The sequence below is a fragment of the Plutella xylostella genome, chromosome 6 (assembly GCF_932276165.1).
Source record: "Plutella xylostella chromosome 6, ilPluXylo3.1, whole genome shotgun sequence".
NCBI classification, from domain to species: domain Eukaryota; kingdom Metazoa; phylum Arthropoda; class Insecta; order Lepidoptera; family Plutellidae; genus Plutella; species Plutella xylostella.
The window spans coordinates 9,502,232-9,526,119 of NC_063986.1; the positions used below are offsets into that span (position 1 = coordinate 9,502,232).

The following is a 23,888-nucleotide window of genomic DNA, read 5'->3' on the forward strand; positions in this document are numbered from 1 at the left end:
CACTTCAACATCAGTTACAGGATAAACATGCGGGATCAACAGCCGCCCCGCCCGGAATGATAGTTTACTATCCCGTTTCCGACACCTAAACAGCTTAATTACACGAATAGACGTAAAAATTGCGCAGGCGCCGCTGCATAAGTGCTGTAACATGTTAATGCTAACTAGTGATGGTGTGGCTGGCGGCGGCCCATTCCGTGGCCGATAGCATTATCGTTAGGCGGGCGGAAAAACGCGGCCGCTCCGGCGGCGCCCGTGCCCCCCTTGTTTATGTTACTGCAGCCCCACGTAAATGGAATGAACCGTCTCGCCGGCTCCATAGCCCGATAACGGAGTGTTTTGTCCGTAATTAAGAGCGGCGAAAGGCGCATTATCACAGAGTTATGGAGACACTTCCCCGTGTCGGCGGTGTACCGGGCCGGGCCCGTCATGTTTGGTGCAAACGGGCCCCGCATAAATCCGCCCGTGACGCCAGTTTGACTGAATTATGAAGATATTTGTCCGGTCCGGCGGGCCTCGTCGTCGTTGTTCCGAGCCCGGTTAAGTGGTTGCGATTAGCCTAGATCTGTGTAGCGGCTAACAAGGGGTAATTAAACGTTAGTGGGAACAGTGGCGGTGTCGGGGTCACCATGCGCAGGCCGGGAGCCGGCGCCGCTGCCCGCGGGAGCACCCGGTAATAGCCGTGTTCGACAGCACGGGAGCCGTTCGATAATGCGAACCGAATGTAAGAAGTGATTTTTTAAATCACATCTGGTTTGTGCTATTATGTAGATTTATAAATAAACCAATATTTTTTGTGATTCATTTTTCAAAGGAAGTATGTAAATTAAGTATTTCCTGTAAGGTACAATGTTAATTAAGACGTGTTAAAATGACGTGACTACAACACAGAGTCATACTGTGGCCAGAAACTATGAAGATTATAGTAAAAAACGTAATTCGTAAGTAATTATGACTCTTCAAAACGTGGATTATCTTTTTAAAATAATGTACGTCATAAAATTAAATAGCCTAATGATGCATTGTTTTAAATATAAACCAGATGATGGTTTTTAATGGCGGATACAATAAAAATGCTATACGTAGCGTTGTAGTAAAATGCATTTTAATAAGGTACTTACACAAATGTACCTAAACATATTATTTGACGTTAAGAATCACAATACAAATCAAAGCTTTCCAGTGAAAGTTAACATAGTTAATAAAAAGCACAATTCTTCTTTTTTTCGCTGTTCGTTTTCAAACGTCCATCTCACATTCCTGTGTATTACCGAACGCCTCCAGCAAGGCTGACGCTGGCTGTTTCCATAACATGTAAGTTGGCAAAAGGAAAAATAAATTATTCAAATTATGTCCTCCGCCTCTTTGCTACCTGTAAGGAGGATTGCAGACGTAATAACTACTAACACGTGATAGATACAATGTAAGGGTGTATTCACACAGACGGAGATTACAAAATTATTTTAACGCCCACATTCCATGTTAGACGTAAGTTACTTGGTACAATTAGGCTACAGAACAAATAATCGCTTTGTTTACGTAAGTATTTTCAAGTTATTTGATGTTATAAGGTTGTAAAGTCTAGAAATGCGTATCTACTACATAATATATAAAACTACACATTATACAAGACTAGCTGTTCCCGCGAGCTTCGCTTCGCCTTAAAAAGTTTTCCCGTGGGAATTCCGGGATAAAAAGTAGCCTATGTTCTTTCCCAGGGTCTAGACCGTATGTATACCAAATTTCATTCAAATCCGTTCAGTAGTTTTGGCGTGAAAGAGTAACAGACAGACAGACAGACAGACACAGTTACTTTCGCATTAGTTATTACTATAATATTAGTTAGGATTGGTACAATTCGGAAAGTTATACCAATTTCAGCAACTATCCACAGCTACTTTGTATATAAATTTGCGACAAATGGAGTTAATAGCTATGTAGGAAGCATAAAATAATTTTCTTATCAGGCTACGAGGCTATAAGTAGAATCTATAATGAAAATCGTATTAAAAGTTGACATACTTATATGCAATATCTAAGCACGCAATAATTGCACTGACTAGGCCTTCCTTATAGCCTCTATTCAGGCAATAATAGTCCGCTTCTGGACGTGGGCCTCTCCTAAACTCTTCTATCTTTGGTTTTCCTTATCCTTAGTTTCGCTACAGCGGTTTGGAGGGCGTCCCAGCTATGTTTGCGTGTGCGTGGTCTCAACCCCTGAAAAATATTTTTAAACTCGTATTCACCTCCTTCCAATGGCTGTCTGGCGAAGATTACTATAAGCAATATAGTCATATTTTTGTTTCGGCAAGGTACAAATAAAGGATGTGGTTGTGTCTCTCGATTCGTCCGCAAAGATAGGTTGCTGACTTGCAGCCTATCGGTCCAATTGGATATCCATTCATTCACCACTACATACACACAGGCTCTATTAAATTAGTAGTTTTGATAGATTTTTATGTGCACCTACCTATGTAAATTTAGTGCTAGCAGATTTAAATCTGGAAACTTTACGGGGGATAATTGTCTATTTTATCTGTTTTGGCAATTAAATTATTTTTCTTTTCTTTTGCTGACTGTACTGTCCATTGTTGCAGCACTCGCTGACGGGCCACAGCGGGAAGGTGATGGCGGCCAAGTTCCTCGGCGAGCCCACCAAGGTCATCACCGGCAGCCACGACCGGACCCTCAAGATATGGGACCTGCGGAGTCGGATGTGTAAGCCTATTGCTATTCATATGTTAACCCTTTTTATAAGTCTCTGGACAATATATGGCCATCAAAAATTACGTCTTTTTAAAACGATATAGGTACCTAATTTTGGTTTTTCTTTCTCACGACTGTAATCTTTAAGGGTTTTTCAGAGGTCACTTACCTATATTACTTCTGGGTGTTATTAGTCGCTGCACCTGGCTTACTTCAATTGATTCCTTGTCGTCTTTATGAGATTGTCATTTGTTTAAATATTAGATAAATTATTTTTAGTTTGTAATAGCTCGTATTATCCATAGTGAATGAAACTTTTTTCTGTGTATCTCACTTTGGGCCACCCGGTAGTATGAACTAAAGAGGTCAATAAGGCAGTAAACTTGGATTATTGTCGTGACTGTCACCCGAATAATGCCGATATGTGGGTCAAGTTTTTGTACCGAGGAACGGGATTTTGGATAACGCCACCTTTCTCTCATTTAAACCTTCTAGGGAAGCGTTTATTGCATAGTGTAGTCATTTATTTTTTTATTGTAAAGGATGGAATTTAAGGATTAACTTTCTCTATACATTTCCAGTATAATCTCAAGCTCATAGCTTCAGCGTGAGAGTAACCTAATATTTGAATCCCATAGCTCTTTATAATGTAAAAGTCGATTGTTGAACATAATAGGTACACAGACCTTATTCAACTTAGAATGATCTTGCGAGTGTCTCTAGTCAGCACTAGCAAGTAGCGGGTAGTTGGAAGCCACAACATAATATCCAATACCCTAAAAGAAATATGTATAAACGCAAATCAGCATCTGCCGGGATCTGAACCTCAGACCTTGTATTCAGCGGCCGACGCTACTGACCACTGCACCCGTCTGGCACAATCTCGATCGCTGCTCTCTCCATGCCGCCGTGCATCCGCGCACGTAGGCAATTGAAATTGTGACTATTTTCTAAAAAGATGTATGGGCTCTCATACATAGGGATAATAAATGTTCCACATTACAAGTGAATGTGGCGGGACATAAACTGACAACGAACTGTTGTTCCAATAAGGTTTTCGTTATATCCTTGTAGGGCTAGAATGGCTGAGGCTAATATGAAATTCAGCACGACACACGCAGTTTTAAGGGGAGACATACAGGGCTTTGTACTTGTCTCGTATTGTTGTAAATATGTGTTTGGTTATTTTGACGGTTAACCGTTTTATTTAACAATTTGTTGTTTAGGATATTTTCACATTTTTTAGTACAAGATTTAATAAAATTAGAATTATCGATCAGTAGGTTAAAATCCTGTTGTAAAGACAAAGATGGCTGTAGATGAACCTAAAATCAAAATTGGTTCTACAGTACCAATAATTTTCAACCTTGACGCTTATTCCCTCAGGCACAGAGACGAAGTTTGCGGGCTCGTCGTGCAACGACCTGGTGACGTCAGACGGCGCAGGCTCCACCATCATATCCGGTCACTACGATAAGAGCATCAGGTATACCTGTCACCATCAAGGTGGTTGCTAGAACTTAGTAGAGCCGACAATTGAAGGGCAATCTCCATCCAAGTTTTTTGATGACAAGACGATGACGAAGATGATTATTCCAGAAAATAAAAAACAATATGAAAATAAACGCTGTTACATAAGTAGGTAGGTAGTAGCTCTGACAAATATACAAATATGTCGAGATAACATGGGTCCGTCCGCCTTTTTCACATTGTTTCTTTATCTGTGGACGTTATATTATGTAATACATCAGAAGGGCTAGTACGGCGGGCATTTAAGACGTGACAAGAGTTTTGCATCGCGCTCACTCACATCGCGCAGACTCAAGAGTGAGCGCGACGGAGAACTTTTGTCACGTCTTAATATCGCCCCGTGCTACAGGGTCAGCACTTCATACAGTCTTTGTACTAACTATATTTTGTTTCTACGAATAGATTCATATACTATTATACTTTTCCATGATACTTTTATTGTACATTCGTAATGTTTCAGGTTCTGGGACATCCGCAAGGAGATGTCCGCCAACCAGATAGTGCTGCAGGGGAAAGTCACCTCCCTCGACCTCAGTAGAGGTGAGTCACTTATATATTACTTACTAGCTGTTCCCGCTCGCTTCGCTTCGACTTAAAAAGTTTTCCCGCGGGAATTCCGGGATAAAAAGTATCCTATGTTCTTTCTCAGGGTCTAGATCATATATATATACCAAATTTCATTAAAATCCGTTCAGCAGTTTTGGCGTGAAAGAGTAACAGACAAACACAGTTACTTTCGTATTTATAATATTAGTTAGGATTTGTTTTGCTAATTTAGGGCTTGGAAATAAATTTAAATGAATGATGAAAGTTTAAATGAGAATAGTAAACGGTTTAATCACTTTCAGTTAAGCAATAACTTCACGACAGTATCAGTTGCCTACATTCCCGTACATGAGTTAATATAATCTTACAATTAAATGCCTGTAAGACATGTTTATGTTGAAATTTATTTATTTGTCAGCACTAAAACCGTAAGCGCCGTCTTCGATCACCATTTACTAGCTTTATAATATACGGGCCTACAGTTTTCATCTATGATTTGTATTGCACGATTGACTGTTTATTGATTGAAAACAGTAAAACTCCATTATTGATTGTATTCAAAACACACCGCTAGTGACAGCCGACTATAAATCAACTTAAACCAACTATTAAACCGTAAAAGGTTCCCTCGTTTCGTTTGTATGAAATGTATATTTAAAATGCAATTTTGCTTTCTAATTAATTTCTTCGCTTAGCACGAATGGTATGCGTAGGTCGTGTCTATCCCTTCAATGGAGGTAACGGGCTGTCCGTCACTCACAGAAATTGATACCTTCGGTCATGAGGAGTCGGAAACGGACGGAAACTGATTAGATCCGGCGATGAGCTCGCCACCGGCGGCGGCGGCGGCGGCGCGGGCGCTGCCGTCACGCCTGGCCCACATCGCTCAATGCTATCTGCGCATCTCTTGTCCAATACGCGCCCGTCAAATCGACTAAACGGCTGGACATCACTATGGGGTTACGCTCGTAACCTCCATATCTGACCGGCTGTCGAGACAAATGGCTCACGAGTCCGAATCTGTCCCGTTAACGAAACCAGCCCCACGACAGCCATTTGCTAAAAACATAACCCTCGGCCCGGACTTCCACCGGCTCTTCCCGCATAATTCCGCCATTAATCAAATCATAACGGCGTGCTCTGTTGTTTTTACGAGCATGCCATAATAGACCCTTGAATTATCAATTACGTTGTAGAAAATTAGAAATTGGAAATGGCGGAATTCTTTGAGGCCGGCAACTGGATGGGTTTTTTGTGTTTATATCGCTAAACGAGTTTCGCAATAGTTGTAAAACTAAATTGATTGTATGTAATCATTGGTTTTATTGGCTTTACGCTCTTAATTGATGTTTAGTTAGATTTGACTGTTAATTTTATCGGATGTCTTTGCGAGTCGCGCGATTGCCCGCGGCGTCTTTAGACCCCCCTATTGGTTATTAGACCGACATTCGTAGTGCGAAAAAAATGCCAGCCATCGGTCAAAATATCTGTCTAATTAAATTGGTTTAATAACCACCTTCGCGCGTCGATCAAGCTTTCCAAAGCTGGCTTTGCTCTGCATGTATATTAATTAGTCCGTATAATTTAATTAAAATGTTGATTATATTTTTTTATTTCAGATAGTAACTATTTGTTAGCGTGTGTGAGAGACGACACGATACAACTTATCGACCTCCGGATGAACAACATCGTGCGATCTTTCAGGTAATTAGCGATAGCTTGTATGTTCCGTAACCGAGAAAATTCGTTAGTTTTTCAGGAAGTTCATATGTTTCCTTGTACTTTTAGGATTGTAAATTTTATTTTTAATAAGCTCAGTAATAATTAATTTAGTACTTTTATGTCTTAATTAAAATGCGTATTAACAAAGTAGTCCACGATACAAAATAACACTAAACGGTGGCAATATTGAAGCTAAGTAGTTTATATTAGCAATTAGCTCGAAAGTGTTGATAATAATTTATGGGTAAGTAATCTAGGTTAATAAGTGATGGTGAAATCAAGCCTTATTGGAAGCTACTGGAAAGCTTACATCAAATTCGGTTTTGCATGTAGGTTTATAGCGAAATAATTTGGTCGCTTTGCACCTACTGGTGAATTGATTTCGAGTAGGTGTCTGGTCAATTCTTTACGTATTACTTTTGGGAATCACGTACATAGAACAATATAACTGAACCAATCACCTACACTGACGAGCAATGAAAAAGGTTCAGTGACAATAGCACCAAATTATATACAAGAAAATAGTAAGATACGGCGCATCAGAATATACCAACTAAAAACGTAAATATTTTCATCAAATTCTATAAAATGTTTTTAAAAATTTGAGTAATTTGGTGTCGACATTAAAGTTTTGTAAGTGGAACTTTTTCATTGCTCCTAAGTGTCATTTTATTTTATTTATTAGGTCATCTTACAGTGAGTGTAATATAATATGCCTTGTATATTACTTACGTTTACAGATTAAAACTAATTACACAGGCTAATTAAAAGTAGACACCACATGCATTAGTACAGATAGGTATTGGTACTGATTATATTAGGTATATTAAAACTATATATATTTCATATTTCATGTCATAACTAAAACCCATTTCCACCCCGCAGCCACGAGTCGTTCAAGGTGGGTTGCGACTGGTCGCGCGCCACGTTCGGGCCGGGCGGGCGGCTGCTGGCCGTGGGCGGCGCCGACGGGGCGGTCTTTGTGTGGAACACGCACTCGGGGAAGCTGGAATCCGTGCTGAGGGACCACTCGTGAGTATTGAGTATTGACTGCTGGAAGTATAGGTCTATAAAACTTCCTTCATTGGGAGGAGAACCATGTGATGGGTCGTGATGAAGTGATGATTGACCATTGGACCAAAAACCTCAGACAAGTCATTTATGGGATATCTCACACACGGCCATCCGACCCCAAACTAGACAGAGCCTATGTAATGTAGGTATGTCTTTATACAAATCTCTGCCCTGGCCGGGAATCGAACCCGGGACCTTAGGCATAGCAGTCAGGGTCACTAACCACTACACCATTCGGTCGTCACAATTTGGTGGTGTGATGAAAAACGTTGAGGTCACGGTGTTTTGGCGCTCTTTGGGGCCTATGTCCAACAGTGGACGATTATGGGCTGATTATATGATGATGACTGTATTGTCAATGTATAAGAGTTAGTGTTTTGTTAATGTACATTCGGGTGCACAAATTACCTCCTCATGTGTCGTTTAAGCTGTTCCCTATATATATCCGTTAACGCCAGAAACATAGATATCTGATTGTCAAATCCTTTTACCACGGTGTTACCCCTGTAGTCTCTACTACTCGTCACTATGTACTATTGTTTCACTAATAACAAATCTATGCCAATTAAAGAGTAAATCTATTGGTAGCGTCGTCGTGATTGCAACGTTTAGCACATTATACGTTTCGCTTATAAGGCGTTTACTTTTCTCACAAGGCACTATTCGCTGCCTTATAATCGTAGTGAATTCCTTGTTAATGAAAACCAAAAGCAGTTTTCCCATCCCGCCCTCGCCGGTGCTGACCTCTACAGCGTCCAATAAAGTTTCAGCCACATTTTTGACCTTGAATCTCAACAGGAATTAACAAGCTCGTGACATCGTTTAGTTCCCCGTAACATTTCGCATGGACAATTGGAATCGTGAGGTCACCAGCGGCTTGAGCTGTCGCTGTTATTGCGGGTTTCTCTTTCCCAGAGCGGCGAGTGTTTGTGTGGTGGTGTGTGTGGGGGCGAGTGTCCCGTCCCCTGTGGTACACCCGGCCGGCCCACGCCTGCGTAACTACACCATATTGTTCGCATGAGTCGTGACGCGGCGTCCCGTGCGTGCTCCGATGCAATCGCACCTAATTCGCGCCGAGACGCCCAGACATACACAATAGGCTAAAATTATTTCTTAAAAGCAAAAGGAACGCGGAAACTCGTGCTGTTGTGTTGTTTGAGATGAAATATAATGCTAGTGTGTCCAGGTGGAGGAGCGTCGTTTAGCAGACTCACTTATTTAATTCAATATTTGCGCGGCCGATTTTACGCATATCGCATATAGCGGGACAGTAAATGCTCTATGCGTTTGCGGTGTGCATACCGTTGCGTGCCGATATAAGCGCATGGTTTATCTGCATCGGTTAAAATCAATTTAAATGCCTAACAACAATATCGGAGTAAAGTGAGATAAGTAATAAAGATTGCGTTCCTTTTGTCTAGGCCATTGTGTTGTGTTTAATATACGCGTTTAACCGCGAGCGCAAATAGCGCGGCGGAGGCGTGAGGGTGCGTGCAGACCGGGCCGCGCTGCTCGGGCGTGCTCGCGAGCATGCGGCGCTCGCGAGCGTGTGGCCCGGCCACACTGTCCGGCCACGCTGGCGCTCGTCTCTTGTCCTCGCGCAGCATGCGGCCTGTACTTTATGTGGAGAAAATTAACAAGACTGTGTGCGACACGTTCTTATTTGTTGTAGGAAATGTTATGATTTATTGCACGCGTACAGCATGTTTGTCTGTCTAATCGGTTTAGATTTAATCTACTTACACAAACCCGATGCGGGGGACTCGCGCAGTCGCCGGCGAAAAAACGTAAATGCGCTCGCGGTTATAATCCCAGTGATATATTGCGGCCCCGCGACCGCACCTGTCGCTCCGTTGACATCACAATGCTATTCATTAGCTTACACGCTTAAATACTATCTCGCGTGCGTGAACGCAACCTAATAATTTTCACGGAACTCATGGGAGAAAAACTCGCGCTCTTACGGTACTCGAGTACTGAACACACAAACTGTAATGAAATTGAACATCATAAATCAAATCTCGTCAAATAAGTGTCAGACTAACGCGCCAAGGCGTCCGACCAACGTATTGTTAAAATCGTGTTAGATAGCACTTAAAACCATATCAATGAGTTGGAGAGCTATGTTTAGAAACAGTTAATATTAATTTATTCTGTTTAAGCCGAGTTCGAATTTCAGTTTTTTTGTAGTGCCTTGTTTACTGCGGTTTGAGGGTACAGCAAAAAAGTGGTACAAAATCGTCCATGTAGTCTGTCAGAAGGTGTTAGTGTCACCGATAGAGACATAGAGGCAGGTGGCCGGATCTGTCCGACACTATCGCACATCGAGCAACGCGCCCATCGCTAATTATTACAGACAAATCGCACTATTTTTACCGGCCACAGATGTGGTTAACCGATAATTATAGATACGCTGTGAACTTTGCCAATGGCACAGCGTATAGGGTTGCAGTGAACAAGCTCCTAATAATTATTTTACAAACCTATTTATGTGTATATATGTATGTGTAGATACCCAGTTACATGTTGCTAAAAAGATCTCATTTACTACACATCGTCTACTCTGTGCTAGTTGTAAGTATACACTTATCGCGTAGGAGAGCCAATTTTCACACTTAATGCACTTAGACCATCAAATTATTCGCCACTAAACAGACCCGTAATCACCTATCGCGAGTTTTTTCTTAAGGGGGAATGACCCGAAAATAACTTGTTGAAATTACTTTATTGGATAACCTGTTTCGTTCCGACGGGAGGCGTGTGATTCGAGCATGAATCAAAACAGCAGGAGTAAGATGTGCGATCAGCTCCGGGCGCCTGACATCAAACGTACCGGGCACTAATTACTACTTTTTACCAATTACGTAACCGAATTACATTCGCAATCAAAGGACTTCCAGATCAGTTTCGTCTCTCACTTTAATTATGATTGAGCCAATTAAAATCTCCATCAATCATTGTAATAACTTCATAAAAGTCGAATCATAGAAATAGATAGACAAAAACAAACGTCGGGTGCGGAGACACGGGTGAGCTACAACCGCTCCCTTTCGGGTGGAAATACCAAACCTGATATGACAATAATAAGGAGGCAATTGAGAGCCGTCGGTTCCAGATTTGTCCGTGTTTATAGCGCTTCCTAGTCCCCATATTGGTTGTTCTGTGTGCTCGTTACCCCGGGCCGGCTGCGTGTGCTGTCGCGACACTAATTCTACTTTACGAGGAGGTGCCGCGACGCGAGCCTGGCAGCGGCCCCGACAATCACCGCCGGACACCTGGTTACCAGCTAAATCATACCCGCAGTTGCGGGAATTCAATAAGTTACCGATATAAGCCGCATTGTGCCCACCTCCGCTCCTATAAGCCACTTTCCTTATCAAGCCGCATTAATATACGTCGCGATGTGTATCGCCGGGCCACTGACATATATTATTGTGTCGACATAATATTTGTAATGAAGTGCCATAACGCGCGATACCGTTGACAGTCCCCTCGTTCTTAGAACCGTAACGGTCGTCTAACCTTTGCCGCATGAACACTCCAGGTTCGTAATAAAACTCGAGAGGTGGCCACTGTTTTATCACTTTACAAACTTTTGTAACAAATGCTCGCGGTCATCTTTTATAGTCTAGTCCGTGGACTGGGTTCGTAGCGAAAAAACATATGTCTGAAGTCAAACAACCGGTCGCGTTTTACAGCCGTAAGCGTTTTAATCGCAATCTGAGTCTTTCCGAAATGTTTCCAGTTCATTACGCGGAGCATTAGGCTCGAAATGGGTTGGTATTTCCCCTTATCAGTCTGTATCATCTTGTGTCAAAAGCATCCTTGGTATGTTGGTCCTAGTGAAATGGTATCATTAATGTTCATGTACATGAAAAAGCTTAGAAATTCCATAACTATTTATTTTCCTTGTGTAAATCTGTTGTTTTTGTATTATCCAGGTCGGCGGTGACGGCGGTGGCGTGGCACCCTCAGTCCGGACTTCTGGCATCGGTGGACCGCGGCAAGCGCGCCGTTGTGTGGGGCGACTTGTGACAGCTCACGGACACGCCCGCGCCTACACTTCAACAACCCTCATCTCCCACTGTGGTTAGTGCTTCTGTCTCATTCTAACTTTGGGACCTCTCTTTCGCACAAACGTACAGTAAGGATTCTTAGGTTGAGGTCGACTCCTCTAATCTATTCCTCAAGCTTAACTAGGTGCGGTTTACCTAATGGCTAAAGACATCTGTAGCCTCATTCTCAAAACGCTAGACCTGTGAGGTCACCATCATTAGCCTGAGGATCAGACCTTAATTTTCAGAACAATGCCCAGGAACAGTGACTGACATATGGTAATGGCATCAGCTGGTGAGTATGCGAGTGGAATTGTTCCCACGAATACGCTGGTAGATAACTATATAGTTGGATCGATTCTTTTGCCACGGGGCCACGAAACTGTTTAGCACGATGTTGCATTACTCGTTAAACGATATGTAATTTAAAGGCGCAATTATACGCCATGTGTGGTTTATCGCGGACGCAGAAAACACATCGCCGCAACTCGCCGTTTGTCTATAAGTCGCAAAGTGCCAGCTCATAATGGAATCGCATACCATTGGGCGACCTACACTAGTACTTTTATTAGTTGTCTACGCATTAATACAACAATTAGCCACACGAGAGTGGTGTAACAGAATTTTGGTCGTAATACAATACAATATCGGCGGCAAGTGAAAGCGTGACTTTCGACTTTCATTAAGTTTTTGTGTGAAGTGTATGTGTGCGACGCCGGGCGGCCATATTGTCCCCGGCACGAATCTGCTATCGAGGGCAGGCCCCTTCTCCGCTGGACTCCGACAGAGCACCCACCGCTGACAACAGACACACTGCAGTAGGGGCAATCCAAAATTACTAACCTACCTACCTATGTAGGTATGTTTACTAGGAATAGCGTAGCGTTGGAGGTGCGAGAGGAATACATCAACCCCGCGTGACGCATGATATAATAAGTATAGCAAGGACGCGCTCCCATTCATTTCTTATCATGCATTCATAAATACAACATCCCGCCCATTTTGTCCTTCTATCATGATTCGAGGTGCACTAGCTTGCAACCAGAGACTCGAGGTAAGGAGAGCTTTGCTATAACTACACTTGGTATAGCTACAGTAAAAGTCTCAAACACCGCTGTGCCACAAGCCGGACACTTGATTGAATTACTGCAACACGCGACATACCGTTGTCGCCAAAATTAAGCGGAAAATTTAATAGCAATACGTGATCGTTTGTAGTTTTATTTCCATCGAAACAGCACTTTCGTTTCCCATCAAGATCGTTTATCGCTTATTGTACCTCGCGGCCGCTGATTGACTACTAAATTGATACACTATGGCTGGACGTTTTGCTCTTGCACCCGCAACAGACATTACAATAGAAACTGATGTTTCTGACCTACACCACATCGACCATGCCGCCTTCACTTCTGAAATAATAGCCCCTAAATAATGTATGAAGTGTTCACGTTATTCCCAACACCGTTGTCATTATAACAGATAGAAGTAGACCAGCAATATGGACGTGGGTGCAAGTGAGCGTTTAAATATATGTCCAGTGTATAAACAAACAAACGGGTAAGGAGGTTAACAGTGTGAATGAGTTGTGGCCGTGGACCACGCGAGGATCACGGCTGCGATAAGCACAGAAAAAAGAGGAATTTCGTCCATAAGAGGCTACGGCTCTCGATACCGTTGCAACTGCTACTCTCGAAAATCCGGCGTAATGAAGCGAAAAACTGTCGGCGGTCGCCTGCGGTCCTCCAGTCACATTACTGCAACACAAATTAACAAACACTCGCTCATAACTGCACTCGGACATTACAGTTGACATTACGAGGTATTACGAGTGTGTCTAACGCCGCACGTGCATTCTGCGCACTCGGCGAGGTGGCCGGGCCGCGCATGCGTCATCGATCAAATAATTAGCGCTCATCATGTCATCAATGGTGTTACCGTTAGTAGGTGTTTTTGTACGAGTTGATTTGGAGATGCCGTTCTCGGTATAATTAGGTTTTTTGTCGAACACAAAGGCCGGTAGCGAGCACGCGACGGCTCAGCGCTGCTCCGAACATTGAAGGAGATCACTTTTCCTACGAGTATGATACTTTATAAATTGTATCTTAAATTCAAGGGATATCAAAAAAAGCTGCCTATTTAAAGATTACCATAAAATATAATATTCGGAATTGTTTTAATCATAACGCACATATCGGGATGCACTAATGGATCATGCTCAAGTGACGTATCACGTGTTCCTTACTGAACTGAATATTAATATGGAGACAAGTCAATAATTAATAAGGTACTTTTTCAAAAACATGGTCGAATTCAGAAAGCAAATTCCTACCACGCGACGTCCCATTGGGCCAACGTTGATTAGCAGACTTGGACCAAGATATCAAGGGGCCGGGGCTCATCTAATAGCAGCCATTACCAAATTGCTCACAGAGATCGTCTGCAACAAGCACGAAACATCCTCATCACACTCATTACCAGTTTTTGCACACCTCTCTCTGTTTCAAAAACTATGTCACATTTTTTCAAACACCCGAATACAAAAACTAACTACTGCTATTAACAGTATTAAACCATGATACTTCATCCATTACAAGTAATGAGTCTAGGCTTTGCTTAATTTTACATAAATTGCTAGGTATTTTGATGATCTAGCGAGCTGAATTATCTAGTTTTATATTTAGGTTAACCCCCGATGGCTATTCCTAACAAGATAGCGTGACCTAAGCATATAAGTTTATATTTTACAAATTACTAACATAATTTCGACTCATCTTTTAGCTTTTTTGATATTTAATTTTCTATTCTATCATATCTATTCTATTCTATTCTATTCTCTGTGGGGGTTTCAGTACCTGTACCTGGCTCTCTCGAATGGAACCTTTGTGCATATCCCCAAGGTCTAAACTGCCTTCCTAAGCTTGGACCATTTCCCACCACGCTGGTCCACTGCGGGTTGGTGGGTTCACATATCTAGATGTGCTAAATCTAGATATGCAGGTTTCCTCACGATGTTTTCCTTCACCGTAAGAGCGATGGTTTACATTGTACTTAAATTCAGAAAAGAACTCATTGGTACATGTCAGCGCCGGGATTCGAACCCGCATCTCTGGCGTGAGAAGCGGGCGCTTACCCGACTGAGCTACCACCATTCTATCATATCATTATCATTTATTTATCGGCGATACAAATGATCGTTATAATCGTTGTACCTATGCTGTACAAAATATAACAGAAAAGAATTGTACACCCTGTATTCCGAAGTGCTTTCTCGCCATCTTTAGTTAATTGAGGTCTAATAGCTCGATCTGTACAGTCTATCTTTCTTTGCTTTTTTGTTCCAATCTCCATTCTCCTGAGCACTGTGTAATTATAAATTATTGATATTTGCTTCCGCTGCAATTATCTTTTCTTAAAGACACTTGACCTAATAACAATATTTAATTGATTATAGCCATCAGCATGCTTCTTACAACCTTCAAATGAGTGAAAATTGGAACACTATAATATACAGTAGGCCGGTCTAATTGCGCAAATATAAAAGTTATTATTAAACCAATAATTCGAAACGTAGACAATATAATTTCTGCAAAAGAAAGATGTCTTTTTTCGACAGCATAATTCGCCAATTTGTTTTCAAATAGGCCGCAAAAAATTATAATAACCAACTGCTTTGTTTGTTGGACGTGAAACCTACTTCCACCGCACCTAATGTACAGTAAAATAATATCAAGGTACCCGCAAGGTACTCCAATGAATATTTAAAGTATAACTTTCAGTCCCTGTAGTAATCTTTGCAAAATAGAACTTAATTCAATTTTTTTACAGACAGACATACAAAACAATCTTTAGTTCGCTTGCGAGATCAGAAAAAAAAAGTATAAATACTTATACATAAATGTTTCTTTGGAAAAGTTGTTCAGTTTAATGAATAAACATAGGTTATTATTTATAATATGTGGTTAAGTTTTTGGAAGCATCACTTTCACACCCTGTACAAAATATAACTTAATTGCAAAATATAATTGTTTTCTTCACAGATAATACCTGAGGAGGCAGACGCGGAAGGCGAGCCCGCCGAAGTGTTCGACTTCCTCCGAGGCATCACTACTGACTTGCTGCATCGGTTCGTATAGCCCCGCAGCAATGGAATGCATGCACTTGGAAACTTCCCGTTTTATATCATGAAAAAGTTTGCTAAACTTGTCTTATTGGAAGGTGCACATGAGGCATCATTATTATCCTATCCCGTTTGTTTTGACATGGCAAAGTGAGATAGAATGATTGAAGGCATATATGAGGACGGTAATGTGCGAATTGTCTTTAGTATGATAAGTTATGGGTGTTTGAAATTCCTTTGACAAGTTTTACTGAGTTTTGTAACGTGGGCGGCCAACATAAATATGAATATGTATAATGGTTATTTTCACAAAAAATGATTGGGCATAAATCTCAATTGATGAGTCGATGAATTTCTGCCCTTCAGAGTACCTATCAATCAAGCTTAACATTAGCTATTGTTTGGCAAGCGATCGCAGTTTCTATTGTAATTGTAACGCTATAGATTAGATAGATATTGAATACATAATAATAATATACCTACGGAGATAGAGAAGCGTTTCAGCACATTATACTTTTATTTATACCTTATTCGAGAAACTGCAGTGATCCCACTAATGAGCACATACTTCGGTGTTTATTTGTTTAATATGTGAGTGTTTATCTGTGATTACGATTACTGATTATGATTATACATAATCTAAACATATAGATTTATGTCTCGTAAGCTGGGAATCTATTGTATTAAAACTTAGGTAATATATATTGTGAATATTACGAGTAAATGTACATTTTGTATGTATTGTTTTGGAATAATATAATACAACATTACGGTGCTACTATATTTTTCTACGTACGTTCACCCAAATATAATATATATAATAATTTCTCATATATTAAAAAAAAAAAATATGTGTATTGAGTAAGAGATGACAAATAAGATTTATTTGATATTTATTGCGCGAACATCACATTTTTACTCAAATAAGAAAGAACCTGTCGAATCGCAGCGTAAGAATCTTATAAATAATTATGTAAGTATCTGTGGAATAATTCTAACAGGCGAGCGGTATCAGCTCAACGCTTAAGAAACTTTTCTTGCAATAGCCATCCTACCTTATATTATTCGTAGCTACAGTTTAAGTTCATTCTGTACCTTTTAATATAATATATTATTAAATTACTCATGAATCGATGTTTACAGTTATAATTAACGATATGTATAAAAATAAGGTTCTTCCATTATTATTACATAGCCAAATAAACATCGTAATGAATATTATGAAATGAAAGATGGCATATATGCCCTCTATCATTTCATCATTTAAACGTCTCCAACGCTACAAGTCTACAGGCGAAGTTATACTTAAATAAATATAAATAATAACATCCCTTCTTCATTTTTCCTTGACTGTACAATAATTTTCTACTTAGTATCGTATCTATGATGTCCAACCCAAATTTGTATAAACTGTTGTAAAGCAATGTTTAAATTGCAATAACAGCTCCGTGCCTTTATGCTGACCTCAATAATCGCAAACTCTTGTCCATACCAGCGAGGCTCCGTTATTAAGTATAATGTCGTCTTAATATGGACACCATATTATTGTTTTTGCAATGGCCACTTTTTGTTTAAAGATTAGCGGGATAATATCAAATCTGTTTGGCGACTGAGTGACTCCGGCTTATCAGTCAAATAACGGAGCTTAATTTGGTTGTTCTACTGTTATTAATCTGCTATAAAAGTATGGAATAGTATGCCCTGTTTATTTCCAAATGTAACCTATTGTTTAATGGTAGATTTATCACAATATGAATAAATTTCATCACACAATATAATAGCTGATAATGAATCATGCAATAGCAATTAAATCGAAGATAACCTACTCTTTATAGCCAAAATCTTTTTTCTTTTCATTACGTTATAAAGAGAGTCAAAATGGAAAGGCGTATTTAAAATTAATTTGTTTTAATTACTAGCTTGAACCGATTATAATTGTGTTGTTTGTTATTAATTCTAATGATTAAGTGCTTGTAGTTGTTCTTATTTGGTGGTCTTTAAAGAGTTAATTATGCAGAAGAATATTCCAACTAAAGATTTGAATTTAATAAATAATATATAAATAAAATAAATATGTGGGGACATCTCACACACGGCCATCCGACCGCAAGCTAGGCAGAACCTGTGTTATGGGTGTCGGACAGCTGATATATCTACACAAATACATAGATACTAAATATAAATGTCAACACCCAAGACCCGAGTACAAATATCTGTCTTTAAACAAATATCTGCCCCAGCCGGGAATCGAACCCGGGACCTTCGGCATAGCAGTCAGGGCCACTAACCACTACACCATTCAGTCGTCAAATTTTAATCTATAGAATCACTGTACAGGTACAATAATTACGTACTCGAATTGGTTTAAAAATTTCATACTATCACACTTGAGTATGTAGGTAGGTCGCATTGGCAAGACAACAAAATAAACCATCAATGAAATCGTAGAGAACCGAAATAAGCTACCCATTTCATCGACAAATTACCTCTAAACATCCACATAAGTTGGACAGAGCGGGCCCGCGATTGGATGTTTGCTATAAATCTCTTGCTATTTATCGGCGCGGCTCGGCAGAGTCTATCAAGCATTGTCACCGATTGGCTGGTTTCCTGAACCCTTCGATTCTAGTCATTAGCACACAATAACGTCCTTCGCCTTCCCGCAGCGACCAACATGCACCCTGATTCAGAGGTACTCGATACTGCGGAATTGTTTGATCTTTTACGGCAGCGATTTCGTTTTTAGAGTTTTAGTGCCTTTACTCAAAACTCGACACATTCTAAACGCTGTCAATAGGCTGTTAATAATACGCCTTATAAATGCGCATGATTTACATACCCATTGAACAAGGTTTCTGTTTTGATAGTAATAAGACTACAGATTCTTTAGGAAATATTTGCAGAGTTGCAATTTTGGCTATAGAAATATTGAAATCAAGTATTCCAATCTTGGTTCTAACGTTTTGTGTAAATCTAGAAAGGCGGGTGTTTATACTCGTAGTGACTTTAAAGCTGCTTTAAACTCAATAAATGCTGGGATATCATTTACCGTTATTATAGCACAATGCCAAGTATTTTGAAACCTACGGGATTTATACGACTATCGTAAATCAGTGCTTTTTTTAACCCCCGCGGCAAAATAGAGGGTTCTGTGTATCTGTCTGTGGTAGGGTAGCTCCCAAATGGCTGAACCGATTTTCGTTTTGTTTATTTAGGGTCATAGGTAATGTTACCCCAAGGCTTTTTAGACCTATTTTAACAAAATAGGCATAGCTGTTAAAAAATATACTATTTTACTGTAGAATGCCTGGTGTTTTTAACGTTTGATAGGTTACACCAGTATTAACAGTGAGACGGTTTATTGATCGGAAAAATATTATTCACGAATGTATTAGAATCGGGGTGTCATTGACAAAGATATACGTCTCGGGAACTATTACGATACACAGCTTGTGTAGTATTTTTTGCTGGTGGACGATTTCTGTAGCTGACTTTTATTTAATTCCAATATCTATGTTTTTCCTAGCTATTATGAAATATGTAGTAGGTACCAATACCAACATAGGTATTGGGTATGGTATGTAAGTAAGATAGGTACCTGAATAATTTGTACGCTTACAGCAGTAAAACTTAGTAGTATAATAATTCAAAATGATAATAATTATATTAAAGACATCGAGTGCAATAAACCGAGCGCGCGCGGCCGCCGCCGCCGCCGCCGCAGGCTACACATTCATAATCCTGTGACGTTTGTTTTGACAGTCCACTGACGATTTTTTATCACAAGTTTTGAGGTCGTTTTTTGCAGGGGTCAATGGCACGCAACGTAACAAGCTATTTTTACATGTAATCATACGGATAAGCGACCGCTTAATTACCTTAAACTGCGTCCCGAAACCGATTGAAAGACCAAACCAGCTGCGGAATTATACAGCTCTAACCGCCTCCGTTTAGCTCACGGCAACTGTAAAAAACAATTATAAATACTCAGGTAGTTATCAAGATGTTTCGTGTTTTGGCTGCGATTCTAGTAAGCCGTATCTTAAGTGGATGTATCATAAAACTCTACTAGCATATTCTTGCCAAAATTAATATTCACTTTTCCTAGAAATTTTTAATACAGGTTTAGTGTAATTTGTGTATTCTTTTTACTATTCCCAATATAATATACTATCATTATTATAACACCCACGTAGCTAGAATGCCGTGATAGAATCACAAATCGCTCAAGTGGTTAGCCGGCACGATAATAATAAACAGTTAAGATTTGTGAAAAATTTAAATTAACTAGTCACTTGCAATAAAGTGACGCATTGTGCTAAAAGCAGTCAACATGTTGGAATGTAAATGTCCATAAAGAAATGTAAACTTCGATGAGTTTGGAAATTTATCGACAAGTGTGAGAGGTTCAACCCAATTTCAGTGTACCGTTGAGAAAGTGGCACAGAGGATATATATTATGTATATCCACCCACACTACATATAAATATTATCACAGGAATATTTTTCAGATATCGATTTAGAGAATACCATAATCAATGAGTATCGTGGTTTACAACAAGAGATAATGCAATCACGAGCAATATTACAGACGGCGTCATTAAGCTAGCCTTTTAGGGGTATTTTTTTGTTATTCTCACTAGAACTTTTTCATTTCTGGGTGAGTGTGACTTCAGTTAGACATAATTATATTATAGGCTGGGTAGGCCCTAGAATTTGAAAGGTAGTGCAATTGACGCTCATTAATGTGAATAATTTGAGGTAGGTACATTCTTAAAATTTCCATTGATAACTATTGACTCAAAAAATATAAAAGTAAGTAGGTAGGTATAAACAGTATAAAGTTGTAAAAAAAAATACGCAGATCGGTAACCGTAAAACATCCGTTCAAATTGTAAATGAATGACACCTAGACAAATATAGAAAAAAAGCGCTTATGAATAAGATAGTGCCTATTAATTAAGTAACCAGCTCACAGATACAACCTAAAATAATTAAATAGTGCCTTTTATAGTGATTATTGGCTGTTTTACCTCCAGCGACAGATTTGAACAAAATATGTAAGTTATTAAAATAAAACATCTTTGGGATTCGAAGCACAAATTATTATTTTGTGTAAGATAAGTGATACATAAGTTTGTTGATAGGTAAAACAAGTTTTAAACGTAACCCAAATCTGATAATCTATTTTCCACTATTTGTTGTTTAAAATGATATCTGATTTAACTACTTTTTTATCATGATTTGATGATATATTATCGCTTTATGATATATTATTAGCTATTACTTTAATTAAACAGCTTATTACCGCTCTTACTCAATTCTTTTCGTCAAAATCTGAAAACTGGTATAGGGGAATCACTCTGGCTTACAAAATTCTAAGTTTCGGAGCGCTTCTGCTCTAGGAAAGCTCTCGTTCGTTAGTTTTTTGTGATGCTAGAGTAACCCCTCAGGCAATCACCTGGCTAGACTTGTAGTCTTTATCATTTGGGTCTAGCAAGGATCTATTCCTAACGTAATTAGATGCAATTATTCTTAAATCTTGACACTAAGCCGATCGATCATTGTGTTTGCAAAAAACATAGTAAATTAATGTACTCGCGAGCAACCAAATCGACTCAAGCCTTGACGGCGCAAACATACATTAATACAAGTAAAATTATGAATAGAAATAATAAAAATGATATGTCATTTAAAAGCTTAAGATGTCAGCTTTAATTTGATATCATTATTATTGAAATCCATTCATCATTTTTGAAATAAATGATGTCTGAACGCAATTGTAGGAAAAACGGGAATTTAGGAAAAAAGGGTATGGGTATCGTATTATACAAATTAAACAAAAAATGTTAAGATAAAAATTTATTTATTTAAATCAATACTTTGTATTGCCCCCTCTTGCCCTAATTACAGCCTGCAGCCTGTTTCTCATAGACCTTATCAACTTTTTGACAGTTTCCTGAGGAATGCCGTCCCACTCCTCTAATAAAGCTGTCTTCAGCTCGTCCACGCTTGCAGGGACTGGATTCCTGGCCCGAACTCTTCTTTTGAGCTCGTCCCATAAGTGTTCGATGGGATTCAGGTCAGGACTGAGCGCAGGCCAGTCCATCGTGCGCAATTCCTTCTCTCTCAGAAACTGCCGACTGACTCGTGCCGTGTGGCAGCGGGCATTGTCGTGCATTAGCACGAAGTCTTCACCGACAAATTCTGCATAGGGCACAACATGACCGAGTAGAATGTCGGTGATGTACCGATCAGCTGTTAACCCGCCTCCTCGGCCGCCTCCAGGCACGAAAACAAGTGCGGTTTTTCCCTCTAGAGAAATACCAGCCCACATCATGCAGGAACCGCCGCCATATGCTACTGTTTCAGCGAAACAACATTGGGCAAATCGTTCCCCCGGACGCCGGTAGACCCGGCCTCTCCTGTCACTGCCATGCAGACACACTCTGCACTCATCAGTAAACAGGACCGACCGCCATTGCGCAATGCTCCAATCGAGATGCTCTCGAGCAAACTGAAGACGCGCTTGTCGGTGGCCTGCAGTCAATTTGGGGCCTGATGCAGGTCTTTTTGGTGTCAAGTTGGCTTCCTTCAAGCGTCTTCTCACTGTCCACTCGCTGACAGCCACTTGTCGTACACGTCTCAGTTCTTGCTGCACATCAACGCCCGTAAGGTGTCGATTGCGCAGCGAGGTTGAGACAATGAAGCGGTCGTCTCTCTCTGAAGTGCAGCGGTGGCGGCCCGTTCTTGGTCTTCGATTGAAGGCACCAGTCTCTTGGAACCGTCTGTATACTCGGGATACAGCAGACTGGCTCAAGTGGAGCTGGGCAGCGACTGCTCGCTGACTTAACCCTTGTTGCAGCAAGGCAACAACTTGAGCAGCTTCTTCTGGTGTGGTATCCATGGGTTTGCGAAAACAAGGAATACAATGCAACGAGATGTGTACCGGTCAACTTGCAACAAGCGACTGATAAGGTACACCGGATGTGGAAAGGTTTTATAGCGGGATCAGGTAGCGCAAGGCGTGGATTCCTAATGAGGTAATTAACACTGACGGGCAATTAAAATGCGTCATTAAATCTGCGCTTAGTTTTTTTTTATGGTATTGATCTTAATTGAAAGCCTAATTCTTCAGCTTTCGAATGACATATCACTTTTATATTTACCATTTATCGTTTTAGGAAAATCAATGTATATGTGCGCCGTGAAGGCTTGAGTCGATTTGGTTGCTCGCGAGTGTAGTCTTGATAAATAATATAAAACATTAAGTACAGTTAGTTTTGTACGCAAGTGCTTTGTACATTTGAAATACTTTAATATTTTTGTATTATAGTCATAGTATATTGTCTGGTTATTGCATGGAAAGGCATACTGTATTGTATACATACATAAAATATTATGTATTAGTTATGTTAAAGTCATGTAAATATTTTGTTATAATCTATTCTTGTCACTTGGTATTGTATCTACATCTTTTTATTTTATAAAATACTTGTGAAAAATAAATAAGATAAATATTATGCTGTCGTTTTATTCCAGCTTTAGTTATTCTCATTGCACTCCTTATTTAGAGCTTAAAATTAGAAGTGCCTAATAGAAAAACTTTTTTTTTAATTAATTAGAACGTCTCCCTTATCTGACTTTAGGTTGTGGACAACAGTTTTAATAACTATTTTCTAGCAGAATAATACAGCGAGAAGCAATTCCTCATACGAACATATACCCGTCGGCGCTGTCTAACCACTGCTAAATAATAACAGTTCGACATGATATATCCATGCGATTTGTTTTAAATGTAAACTGCCAGTTACTTAGGCTAATTAACATTAGGAGAATAGCTGCGGCTAGGTAGACCATAGACATTCTAGAATACTTATGTGAGCGCGCACCGATTCCCCCTGTATATTAAGTGCGGGGTAATGACCTGTCAGTTCTTCCATTATTTTGTGGTGTTGTTACATTATTAGAGCGTATTTTGTCTTTGTCTTGTATTCAAAGGTGTTATGCCTGATATATAATAAGGGTGCCCGAAAAGAGCCACCTGGAGCGACTTACCATCTATTCCTTATATACCTACCTAAGTTTGGCGCACCCTGGGCAGTAAACGTTTATCTGAATAGTCAATCCTTTCACCA

The 23,888-nt window shown here is 39.9% G+C and overlaps 1 protein-coding gene across 2 annotated transcripts in view; it reads left to right on the plus strand.

Annotated features, from left to right (window-relative positions):
• The window catches only part of LOC125488616 (autophagy-related protein 16-1), a 155,182-nt gene extending 138,104 nt beyond the window's left edge, over positions 1-17,078 (plus strand). For both annotated transcript variants that reach the window (XM_048621653.1, XM_048621652.1), the window contains exons 2-8: positions 2,598-2,718; positions 4,093-4,192; positions 4,697-4,776; positions 6,402-6,486; positions 7,390-7,536; positions 11,520-11,667; positions 15,671-17,078. In XM_048621653.1, the coding sequence (XP_048477610.1) occupies positions 2,628-2,718; positions 4,093-4,192; positions 4,697-4,776; positions 6,402-6,486; positions 7,390-7,536; positions 11,520-11,613 (597 nt within the window). In that variant the 5' untranslated portion in view covers positions 2,598-2,627 and the 3' untranslated portion in view covers positions 11,614-11,667; positions 15,671-17,078. The remainder of the gene's footprint in view (positions 1-2,597; positions 2,719-4,092; positions 4,193-4,696; positions 4,777-6,401; positions 6,487-7,389; positions 7,537-11,519; positions 11,668-15,670) is intronic.
• The last annotated feature ends 6,810 nt before the right edge of the window (positions 17,079-23,888 follow it).